The sequence below is a fragment of the Stegastes partitus genome, unplaced genomic scaffold, assembly GCF_000690725.1.
Source record: "Stegastes partitus isolate 25-593 unplaced genomic scaffold, Stegastes_partitus-1.0.2 Scaffold206, whole genome shotgun sequence".
NCBI classification, from domain to species: Eukaryota; Metazoa; Chordata; class Actinopteri; family Pomacentridae; genus Stegastes; species Stegastes partitus.
In genome coordinates, this window is record NW_007577937.1 from 31,243 (window position 1) to 44,249 (window position 13,007).

General features: G+C 40.7%; 1 protein-coding gene across 2 annotated transcripts in view; it reads right to left on the bottom strand.

Moving 5' to 3' along the window:
- Positions 1 to 4,219: 4,219 nt before the first annotated feature.
- Positions 4,220 to 13,007, bottom strand: part of LOC103356500 (neurexin-1a-like) — a 153,400-nt gene continuing 144,612 nt past the window's right edge. For both annotated transcript variants that reach the window (XM_008280659.1, XM_008280660.1), the window contains one exon: positions 4,220 to 6,086. In XM_008280659.1, coding sequence (XP_008278881.1) covers positions 5,785 to 6,086 — 302 coding nt within the window. In that variant the 3' untranslated portion in view covers positions 4,220 to 5,784. The remainder of the gene's footprint in view (positions 6,087 to 13,007) is intronic.

Genomic DNA, 13,007 nt, shown 5'->3' on the forward strand with positions numbered 1-13,007 from the left:
TCCTGCGTTGAGGTAGAGAGTGAGTCCCAGGAGGGCAAATCTTCATGGAACATGTGAACTCTCCGCGGAAGGCGGCATGAATAACTTAGCCGCTGCGTACGTGGTCAGCTAAATGCAGCACAGCATTCTGACGCTTTACAGACTGACAAAGCACATAAAGGCAGATACACATCAAAACAAACACAGACCACAGACGGTTTGAAAGGGAAGGACAGCATGTATGTGAAACTGGAACAACAGCCCTTTGCAGCAGTGGGGGAAAAGGAGGTGGGGTTGTGTTGGTTGTACGATACGGCTATCGATAGCTTAGACTGCCGTGTCTTTTCCTATGTGATCTGACAGCATCCCACATTTTCATTCAAGTAAATCTGACGGCCGCCACATGTGACAGCTTGTGTGCGACCTCAGTGACTCTCATGTGGCATCACGGCGTAAAGAACCTACACAGTTTAAATGGATTCAGTAGAGGTGGTAAAGCCTCCTGTGTGAGTGATGACATGTCCATTCCACTTTTGTAATTTTTCACAGACAGTTATGCAGCAGTTCTTCATCTTCTTGGGCTTAATCTTATTCTGACCTTTAACCACATCATGAATTCCTATGGCCTTATTATATATATGTATGTTTTACCTTGGAATTATATTTTCAGTAGTGTGAAAACAGAGCCACAGGGGTTACACAGCACTTTACTATGCAGTTACAATTAACACTGGAATGCCATTGTACAAATCTGGATTGACATTGTTTTGCATTTTATTTCTTCACTGTAAAACCACGACTTTTTCATTCATTACAGTGAGACCCCTGTTTCATAAGGGGCTGTGCATGTTCTGGGCTGTGCATATTGTCTCAGTCAGCTTCTTAATACAAGAAACAAAGCTCCAGATGAGTGCCAAAATTAGTTTTCCTATTTGACATTAGATATATCTACTGTTGTATTTTTGTGTGTACTCTTCCAATAACTTTAACATGTCCTGGTCTCTGCCACAGCTCCAGTTTATCCCCTGTGTTTCTGTGTTCTACCCTTCCCTCTTGTGTCCTCTGGCTCCCCTGAGTATCACTCTGTGTTCATTTGCGTGTCCATGGACGCCTCCTTCTCGACTCTCAGCTCCTGTTTTCCGGCACACCTGCATGTCATCCCCTCACCAGCTTCAGCAGTATACCGACCCCGGCTTTTATCCTCTCAGTCCCGTAGTTAACAGTCTCAGGCCGAACTTCAGCTCTAAGTTCTGCTCCTCGTGGTTTTTCTCTGTGCTAGCATTCCTTCTCCCTGTGCCTCAGATTCACCCTCTCTCTCTGCCAGCCTGCTGCTCAGCTCAACAGCCATCTGCCTGCCTGCCATACTCACCTTCAGCCACGTGCGCTGCCAACTCATCTGCCACCCTGTTCATCCACTCCACTGGCCACGCTCTCCACCGAAACCCCTGCCTGCCTGCTCACTCTCCGCCATTCCCTGCCCATCTCCCCTGCCAGCTCAGCCACTGGATCATCTCTCCCTTTCTCTCCAAAGACCGCTCGCTCTGCCCTGCCTGCCGTCAGCCTCCTGAGCTCTTCATCTCCCAGTTCCCTGTCCGACATCGTTAAATCTTTCAGTTTTTGCAGTGAACCTTGTAAAACTGTCCCTGAAGTGTGAGCTAGATCCACTTGTTACTGACACTTAAGAGAAAAAGTTGATGTCATGTGCACCCATGCACCAATCAGAATTTAACACTTAACTCTGTTTATTACATTTGATCAAACTATATGCCGACAGTCATTTTAAAGCAGATACGGAGGTTAAATGTTTAATAAATCCTTTTTATGAATGATATTTAAAAATTTGAATGTCACTAATGTAGTTGTGAATATGTATTGCAAGTGATGCTTTTTTTTAAAAAACAACACTTTGAATGAGTTTGAACTTGACTTCCTGTGTTGCAGCGCAGTGTTATTTTGAAGTGGGATTTCACCGCAAAATGTTATATTAGCCTCGCTTTATTGTCCTTGAGTAAGACTCAACCAATTCAAATGCTTCCATTTGGAAATCAGTAACATAAAACTCGTTTTGCACTAACACGCAAGAAAGCTGCTTGAGCAGACGATGAGGAGCCATAAAACTGAGGAAACATCTATTTGCGCCAATAGTTTACGTCCAGTCTCACCTTTATGCTTTTAATTCTGAAACTGGGCCCGGTAGTATGTTTTTTTTGGGGTTTTTTTAGCAGCCCTCGACAAAAATTGTACAGTCATTTTTCAGCACATTGTAATTCAAGTGGTCTGACAGAGTTCTGCACCTCCTCCTGGCTCCATTTCCAGGCCTTTGAAAATGCAGCCCATGGTGGATGAGTTTAACCAATCACAGGTCTTTTCACAATCAGATGAGACAGTATAAATAGCAACAAAATCACAGTATGTGATGGGATAATGGGTTAAATAGGCTCAAATCATGGATGAAGTCATAAATGTTTTTGGACTTTTAGCTGGACTGTCTTTGCACATTAGAAGCTTGTGCTTGAAGAAGGAAGACAGGAGACCTGCATATTTTTAAATTCCAGCTTTTTTTTTTCCTTTTCTTTCCAGATTTATGTCAGATGCAGCCCTAAATGTAAAGTCAGGAATCCAATATGTTTTGTCAAATTCTGTAATTATCGCCTCATGGTTCTCGAGCTGAGTTATCTGCACACACGGAAAATAACCCAAAAATCTGGTATTTGTAGACAGCCCTGGCTCTGTAAAGGAGAAACAAACAGCACGGCTCTGACTGATTCACTCAACACCAGCGTGTTGTGAGCATGTTTTTGCTCATACACAGGGCAGTGAAAATGGATTTAATGGACAGTGGGAGCAAGAAGGATAGAAAATCTGCAAACCATCCAAACAAACATACTGGCTAAATATCAACAATCTTTCTCCAGAATCACACACACCACCTTTAAAGTAGGACATGAAGCTTTAGTTAAACTGTGCTGTGAAATCTCACAAGTACCACTTTGTCTCTACTGTCTTTGTCACTTGGTCTTTCACCCGTGTGAAGATGTAAGTGTCAAGTAATGCTTCAGTGTCAAGTACTGCATCTGATCCTCGGTCAAACTATCACTAGACTTAGGGGGAGATTTTCCACTGCGAGGTTGTGACTTTAATTTAAAGTCAAGTAACAGCTTGCTGCTCAGAGTTAATTTCTCCAGGCAATTGAGGTGGCAGCTTATCTGATGAGGTGCACACAGTTTATCTGGAGATAAAAACTAACACGACGTCTAGACAGGTGTCTTCAATTCAGATACATTTAAAGGCAATAAATATTGTGCTTCAAAACGCTCTAAACTTGTGTTCAGGCCTACATTTTTAATTTAGCTCAGACAGTTATTTTTTTTTACTTCATTTTGTCAGTCGTAAAAGCAAATAAATGCAATATTTAAAACTTTCAGACAGCAAAACAGTTGATAGCCTGTCTCTGTCTGTAGATTTCAAACAGTCAAGTCTAAACCTTCTAGCATGAATGCGTTACATCACCTTTTAAGCATGTACCATGAATCAAAGATGAACCAGCTCTAAAAAAAAAAGGAAAAAAGAAAACAGAAGTCAGGACTACAGCTTAAAGGGCAACTCCACCAATTTTACATCAAAGTCTTTCACAGATCTTACAGAGTACTACTGCAAAATGTGACAAGCGGAGTGCGAGAAAAGTTGTATTAAAGCTTTTGTAGCTGATAAATGTCAAGTGATGTCACTTAAGTCAGGGCTGAAGACTACATATTTGAAAATGAAACAAAAATCTGGGGGTGTGTAGTCAGACAGAAGTGGATCTCGGTGGCCTGTTAATCATCGCCGCTTTGGTCTCAATGCTCACAGCTACATAAACGACTACCAGCACAACACGCACCAATCTCCGATCACACTGTTGGTGGTCGAGGTGCATTGTGGGTGATGTGGCCTCTTGGATTTGAAAAGGAAGAAGAACATATGGAAAAGCTGCCCATCATCAGTCAGACAATATCGTAGGAGTCTGATGTTACTTTTTAAACGTGAGCGTGTCTTCTCGATAACAAAGTAAAAGCCATAATACCTGCATGTTGCTCCGATGCATTTTGTCAATAAACTGGTTTAAGTTCACTTAGGTAATATTTTATTCATTTGATCTTTCAAAACTAGTTTTTATAATTATTTTTTTACGTGGAGTACAAGAAGAAATACAATTGAACATAAAACACTCAAGAGCAAATGAAAGAGGAGCAAACAAAGAGAATTTATAATCATCATTTATAGTTCATGGTCATTTTTCCTCATACTCATTCCAAGTACAGGTCTCTGGAAAGCAGAATTGACTGACAGAATGACAGAACAAACACAGAAACAGTTGTAATGGAGACTTATTTGAGCTATTCTCCTCGGGTTTTGCATCAGCCCAAGCACACATTGGACAATCTTATAATACCACTTGAAAAACACACACGGCAAGTTAATTTGTCTTAATCAGTGTCGTCATCCATCATCGCCACGCGTATTCTCGGTCTTCATTCTCACTCGTGTAAGTCAGGATTGAGGAGGAAAGGCAGTGATTCTACCAGTATCCACACAAGTTGTCACGTCTCGCCTCTCCGCCGTCAACGCCTTGTGCAGTTTTTGGGAAACGGTTAGGCTATTACTGGTCCGGGATCGTCTATCTCAGGTTGGCATTTGTATAAAAAACTATATAGGAACACATGTAAAAACAGGGGAGATTCAAATTATTAATCCAACAGAAAAAAAAAAAAAATGCAGATGTCCTCATAAAATCTTCTATGTCTAGCAACACTTAATAACACTTATGTCTTCTTTTTGTCCGTTTTTTCTTTTTTTAAGTTTTATTCCAAAATGGTTGAGGAGCAGTTATAGTTTGCATCATCTATACAACAGGCTATAAAACACCACTTTGTCACAGTCCAGAAAGCACATATAGATGTGGTTGTACTGTATATAAACATATGTACTGTAATAAGATAATTTTGCGTGCATTGCTCCCGATTGATCACTTTTAAAACATCCCCAGGACTCTGAGGAAACTCTCTCCTTTGAGTTCACACATTGTGAAAACGAAAGGCCTCCGCATTTCTTACTGGCACAATTGACATATTCTTTTAAATCACAGTCTGCTGCTCATTCTCGTCTTTGCTCTGCAGCCGACCAGGTATGAGTCTTTGCTGGCCATCGCTGCCTCTTCGGTGAGTACTTTGGCTGACTCCTCTGACATCCATCGAGGTGTTTTTTTCTCTGTCCGGATTCGCCGTCACCTGATTTTTAAATTTTTTTTTTTCCATCTTCATCCACGGTAAATGTTTGGTGTATGTATTTATTTATGCATTGTGTCATCTTCTCTAGAAAAAGTCTCAACAACACAAACACAGGCAATGTAAATGGAAACGTTAAGTTTGTAATGCTGAATCTCCATTTTGCAAAGTGCATCTGTGCTCCTCTGTTTACCAGAAACAAGGGAGTTAGATCACGTCATCCCGGCCAAGGAACAAGTCACAGATGGGTTAATGCTGTTTGGTTGACATGTTAGATATGCATTTAGTTCATTTTTTACTGTTTGCCAGAGCCATTTTTCCATCAGTCTCTTTCTTGACAGTAAATATTTTCCATCTTGAGTGCTTGTGTCTAAAGAAAGTTCTTTTTTCTTTTCCGTTTTACTTTTCACCGCATTGTCTTATAGGAAAAAATGACTAAATAATGTTCATCTTTGTTATTATACTGTACACATGTTGATGTCCTGATTTGTCTTTTCGATAAATGTTTAAGTTGGTCTGGCAAAGACCAAAGCTTTGACAATCACACGTAGTACTCCTTGTCCTTGTTCTTCTTGTTCTTGCTTGAGGTCTTTGCGGTGTTGACTGGTTTCTCTTTGACTACGGTGCCGTTGGATTGTGCCGAGTTGCTGATGTAGTTGCGACTCTCGTCTACGTGGTATGAACCTTCGTCTCTGTTTCGGTATTTGTACATGGCGTAAAGCAAGATGAGAATACACAACGCCGCTGCTGCTACAATGCCGACCACCATCCCCGTAGTGCTGCTGGACTCCCGGAAGACCTCTGACGTTCCGGGATAACCCGTTCCAGCACCGGTGGGATTGGCTGCAACGGAGAGAGAGAGATATGATTACTGCAAGTGCACTAAGCTTGCTATCGTTCACATTTTTTATCATTATTACTATAACCAGATTTATGGTAGTGAATGAAAGCATTCTTCTAGCAGATCAATATCCCAACTTAATGATACTACAGACATCATGCCTCAAGGTTGCTGATGTTAAAAGTAGATGTTGACTTATAAGACTGGCTTCCCCGCCAAATGGAATAGCATGCAGTTAGACGATGAGGGCAGCGACAAACCACACTGTCTGTCATCGGCGATGGCAAATGAATTGTAAGGATGCGAGAGCCCCAGTCAAATTCTTTCATTCTGAATTAAATGAATTAATACATCAGGATTAGAACCCTACAGCATTTAACGACTGCATTGATGTGACAGCTAAAACTGTCAAGAATGGCTCCCACAGTGGAAGAACACACAAATACCCAGAGACTATAATTTAGATGCTTTGACAGTCATAAATTCTAAAATTACTCCTAAAATTGTGCTAAAATATACCTCAACCATTCCTACATCACCCTGGCTGTCAAAAATCTCGAGGGCTGGACAGTTTTGTAGATGTTGCCTTAAGTACAGACTGTTTTACCTGCATAATCTACTGGCTACCGGCATTTAAATTCCTGCAGAACATTACTCTGATGATAGTCACCGAAATATAATTGAATACATGGAAGCGTTAAGAAAGTGAAACGCTGTAGGAAAGAGAGATTTGCTAAATTCAGAAGCGGAGCTGACAAGAAGACTAATGTGTTAATGATTCATAGAGACGCACAATTAAAAGCTCACAGCTCATTACATGTTTTATAGCACAGTCATGAATGAACAGGCCGCATTTCCAGCATCCACTATATATTCAAGCGGCATGACTGTATCGCATAGTCTCTGAAAATAAATCTTTCAGAAAGAAACAATTCTTCCATTGACTCAGCAGATTTTTGCCAAAGGCTGTCCCCACTTCTGCTCTGAAATGGTGCCATTCAATTGAGCATATTCTGAAAACACGTCAGCCCCCTGATATTATTCAGTCGTCCTGGCACATCTCTCTGTGTGCTTTTTTGTAGCAGTCATCATTTCTGCTTAAGCTCTCTTTGTTACATTTGTGAAATCCAAACACTCAACACTAACATTTGGAAATGAAAGCGCTCTGGTTACACTGGATTGGATCAAAAAAAAAAACCAAAAAACCAAAATAAAGTTTATATATATATGTATGTATAAATATATATTTGAGGGATTTACAGCTGGGTTTAGATCACAGACATGTTGACATTAAGATGTTAGACTTCCATTTATGTTTACACTAGACAAACTAGCAGAAACATGAATAGCTGTGTTGAATTATTTCCTCTGTGTTAATTAGACCGTTATTTAGAGAGATTTGCAGCTTTCCCTTTATCTGCTAATCTTCCTCATCTTTGCGTTGAATAAATCTCATGGAGTGATGCTGGAAATCTCACATTAAGAAGCAATATGTAAAAACTGCTTCTTTAAAAAAAATTTTTTTTGAAGTAGACGACCTTTAAGTTGATCTAGTACGCTGCAATGAGTTGTTTTCATGTTTAGTCCTCTTGTATGTACTTTCTGATGGTTCTGCTGTCATTATGAAGAAAGTACAGTCAAAGCATCCCTTCCAGCTGTGGCTGATTTAGAATGAGGCTGGCATAGTCCTCCCTAAGACCAGAAGGTGGATCAAGCCAGTTCTCCGATCTGTACAAAAGTCTGCTGATGGTTGACTGAACTGTGTGGGACCACAATACATTTCTGATCTGCTGCTCCGTTGTGAACCTTCCAGACATCTGGGGTCATCTGGGAAAGGTCTGCTTGCTTTCCCCCAGAGTCAAAACTAAGTGCAGGGAAGCAAAATTCAGCTTTTATGCTCCACATATCTGGAACAAACTCTCAGAAAGGTCTGCTCCAGCTCGCAGTTCTTTCAAATCAGGGCTTAAGACTTTTCTGCTTGCCGCTGCATTTTATTAAGTTGAATTTGTGACTATTTATTCATGTTCTTGCACTGCACTGTCACCATCAGCTGAGTTAGACCATCGCACAGCTGGGGATGCTCTAATGGAATATACATTTATAGCAACAACAATATTTATCAAAATGCTGATGTTACAATGAAATATGTATCTGATATTTGCTAAAATTCCTTTTACATTTGCTGTCCTTCATGTCCCATTTTGCTGTCCTACTTTTCTCACTTATTTTTTCCAGAGTATTTTGGTTTTAGAAAAATAATTGCATTTTTCAGCTTTGATATCGAACCAGCTTTAAAAAGAAATTTCACTCTAAAACAGAAACCACGACATTGTCTCTTCATTATTTCAATGCTTTGATCTTGGCCAGTCAGAGTAATATTTCCACATGAGTAACTCTCTTCCTATGAGAGCATACAGTATCCACTGTACAGAACACCGTCTTACATCAAAAAGAAAAAAGACATGGAAAACAAAACTTTGCTGCTATTTAAGTTCGTCATAATCACCTTGTCTCATCTTATCACATCCTTATTTAATGACAAACTAAGTTCTTTGAGCATGAGCAGAGAGGGTAGTTCTCGTTTTAATGATAAAGGGAAAAAAAAAGTTTCTTCCTGATCTGTGAAGGGCAGCCAGGATTAATAAGATGATACTGCACATCCAATCTCCTACAAACTACCATTGTGGCAATTTCTCAGTGTGGAACAAGCTGGAAATACATTTCGTTTGGGCTATTTTTGATGGTGTGAAGGTATGCCGGTCCTGCACATTATCGTGAACGTAAGCAACAACTGCTTTTCCAATTCAAAGAACCATACTAAAGGTATAGAACCACACTTTATGCCAACCTTAACCATGCAAGCCATGTTCATTTGCTTTAGATTTTTCAAATGCATTTTTAACTTACCATGCAACTTTCAAACAATTCCCCCCCTATCTATTTCACAATAATTGCTCTAAGTATTGTTAATATAGATCATTTACACCACAATGAACTTTAAATGTTCGATTATTCTGAGAGCATGCTGCACTTAGGAATAATTTTCACAAGTGATGAGAGGAGGGATTGCACATCAGCATATCCACTTCATATTCTGAATATTGTCCAAGTTATAATACAGCCCTCCTTCTATCTCTGATAGCTCTCTTCATTGTTCCCTCTCTTGCATCTCACTAAGTGTTGATGGCTTTGGAGATAAAGCGCCTTTGGATTCCATTCAGCGCTCTTCTTGAGTGACAATGCGACGTTCAGACAAACGTTACTTTGAATGGTGTAATATGAGCTAATGACTCACATGTCTGGTTGAAGAAGATCTTGTTCATGCCAGACCAAAGGGCTTAAAAAATTGTTAACTGTAAAGTGTAGATGTTCTCTAGGCTGTCAGGGGAGGAGATGCTGCTGCTGCTGTCCATTGACATGTTTTCCACCATGGTTAGACTGATCAGCGGCCCAAGTATGCTTCCAATGCCAGCAGACATTCAAGGACAAGCGGAGAGCACCACTGGGGGATTGAGTGTGACTGAGCGTTGCAACAGATTAGCTCTGCTTGTGACAAGCCCACTTATCCTTGCAGACAGGTGTGAAGAATGCTCTCGCCTTGTGGGCAAAAGCCACTGGTTGACACGGCTCGTCCCCAGCAAGCCATTGTGCAGGCATTAACGGTGAGTTACTTTCATATTTGCTATCTATCCTTTGTTCGGGGTCAAAAAGTTGAAAGTGTAGATAACATAGCAGGTTGATGGAGGATAGAGCTCTCGATGTGGTACTCGAGGGTTTTATATGAGACCTCGGCAGGCTCCGACAGTGAGGTGGCAGCGTTTGAAAGGTTCAGGAGGCAGGCAGCCTCAGCCTGCAATATCAGGAGTGAGCCATGTGAAAAAAAAGTACCATGGTACACTGTTTGTCATTGTGTGATCTAACACCTCCAGCTCCAGGCGTTGTTATTTCCTCCTGCTTGGATCTGTTGATTGGCGTCCCACAGACTGCATTCACACAGAGATCTTAACATCGCAGACCCCTTAATCAACTGACCACAATTTTTCTCTCATTACTGGAAAGTCAAGTAAGTAAACTATGTGGTCCATTTATATATATATATATATATTATATTTACAGACAGATTGCCAAAAATAAATTAATAAAAGATTGAATAATTTCCTGCAGAATCCAATTTCCTATCTTGACTAAGAAGGCTGAATAGTGACCACTGCTTAAAGGATTAACACTGCATTTAGCACCGCATTGACACGAGCCTGTTTTGTCTCAAGCGATTAGCATTCATTACAACTCATTAGCTCACATTTAGTCTCAGCAGTGTCCATCAAACAGTCACCTGATGGGCTCTTCCATAGTCTCCTAGATTACTTGATGATGTAGCTCATCCGTTATCCGTGTGCCTAGTTGTGCACCCTGGCCCGTTTTGCCTTAAGTTGGGGTTCAAGCAAAGTAATGCACCTGACACAAGGCCTTCAAGGAAGCCTCATAAGGGTCTCAGTCAAAATGCATCTGCCTGTCTGTTCATTAGCACTCCATCACCGCAGAATGAAGGCACATAAACTGAGAAAGAAATAGCGCCTGAAACAAGTGTTTAAAATGATGGCTGCTCTTATACGCTCTACTCGAGCGTACCCAAGGGTAAAATTAGACATGAGGAAAATGACCTTAAAGTGGCGCCTAGCTTCATGGCAGCATAGCAGGGGTGCACTTGTGAAGCGATAGAGGTAAACTCAGGGGGGGTTAACTTTTGAAGGATGGCAGTCGTGTAAAAAGCTGCCAGAATAACTTTCTCCTCTCCATCTCATCCCAGAGCGAGACTTAAATTTCAGCATCACATCCAGACCATCATAAAGTCCTTGCTGTTTTATTCACAAGGACAACAGTTAATGTTTCAGTTATTTAGTCGCAAATCATTCGCTTTTGCCATGGATTCTTTAAGAAAAGATGCACAAGGAAAACTCTAACCGAAGAGGCAAGGATGATCTTATAAATGGCCTTGAGGAGTCATAAATGTTAGCGAAAAACAGAACCGGTAGGTTAAGAATTGCATTCAGCATTCAGAGAGGCACCGAACAGCGCAGAGACACGGATGCCTTGAAACCAAGAGTCTTTATTTGATAGCATCTTTTCTCCTAATTCTACCTGGATTCTTCAGTATGGATACATGAGCTCGCCTCAGAGATATTAACATAGAGGAATTGAACATGTCATTTAAAAGTCTGTGAAACGCCTAATGTGATTCCCCTTCTTTTTGCCTGACTTCTTTTTGCCACGCGCTCTCAAGGAGAGAAATGGGATCAGAGATTCCACACTGTCAGGCGGGATTTGAATAAATGGTCCTCTTCAAAGACAATTTTTCCTCATTTGTCTGGAGCGGGAGGGTTCATTTGTTTGGTAATTTGTAACAGGGTGAGCAGGTTGATGGGGGCCATGGATGAAGGAAAACAGCGAGTGGAGCCGGGCGGGGGACAGCAGCGGAGGGTGTTACATCAGGTGTGTGTGTGAGGCTTGTTGAGAGGTAATGGAGCAACCAGCACTACTCAGGATATATTGAATGGACAGACTGGGCTTGACCTTTCATTAACTGTTGGTGCTAATGGGTCGAGAGAATTGTGTCGAGCAGAGAATGCTTTTTTCGTGAGTGGGTGAACTATGCTATTGCCATGTTTATGTATCAGCCAAACTAATGCAACGAATAAATCTATTTTTCAGCGGGGAAGGCAATGAAAGGGGATTTTGTGTGGCCTTCCACAACAGATGATAAACATGAGCAGTGCATCATGTATCTTTGAGAGCATAAGGAGGTGTAGTTGTGCGTTGCCTTCGGAGCAACCCAGGCTTAGTTGGCATGCTCTGCGACACATTGCTGTTATTCAGCCAGATTAGTGTTATACCATCTTCTTACTTCACATATCCAGCTATAATCACAAGCTGTCAGAGCCGTCATATAGTTGGGGATCAGTCTGCAGACAGGTCACTGTATCAACTGCAGCAGAGCCAAAACATTTATTAAATCCCTCTTCCCTCTTTAATTATCTGAATGTCCTCAAGAAGTGATGCAAGCCATCCTGTACTTGTGACATGCTGGCAGTGTGCCTCATGACAGCATTGCATGTGTGAGTCTGAAGTGGCTCTGCTCATGCTGATGGTGGATGATGAACTGAGAGCTGAGTGAGCATGAAATGAAGTCAGAATTATTAAAAGGTGTTTGATTTAGCCCAGTAAAAGAGTTAAAGGTACGGTGCAGTTTAAGCCTTTGCCCAGAGGGGTTCCACTAAAAAAGGCAAGATGAAAGACGAGGACTAAGCTTACTCGACTTGAACGCCACAAGTCTGGAGTTCATCTCTTGATTAGATTCCTAAAGCATCAGGCTACATGTTCTTAGGCTCTATATTAGCTACATATATATATATATATATATATACACGCACACACACGCTGTGTATTTTGTCATTGTGTGGTAAGATTACACAAAACCTTTAGAGTCTTCTGCTGCAAGAAAGTAATCAGATTCAAACTCCAGTAATAGCTGTTATTTTAGACATTTTGACAAACTGCTATGTCTACTAAATGCAAAAGCACACTTTTTCTTATTCATTCCAATATCTCTCCATATGAAATCCAAAAAAGATCTAATTTGTGAATCAAATTAATGGCTTGATCCAAGAAATAGTGAGGTTTTTATAGGTTTTTGTGTTCATTGTGCTTGGAAATACATAATACAGTATAACCCAGTAACCCAGGAGATATGGAACATGGATTGCCCATATATACAATAAGTAATTTGTTCTGTAAGAAAAATTGTTTTTCTTTTACTACAGATTATTTCACATTCTCACAACAAAATAATGACTAAAATTATGTGATAATTACTTTTTGCCCAGGCTCAGAGAAGGTAACAGTATATACACTGCTCAAAGGTCGTT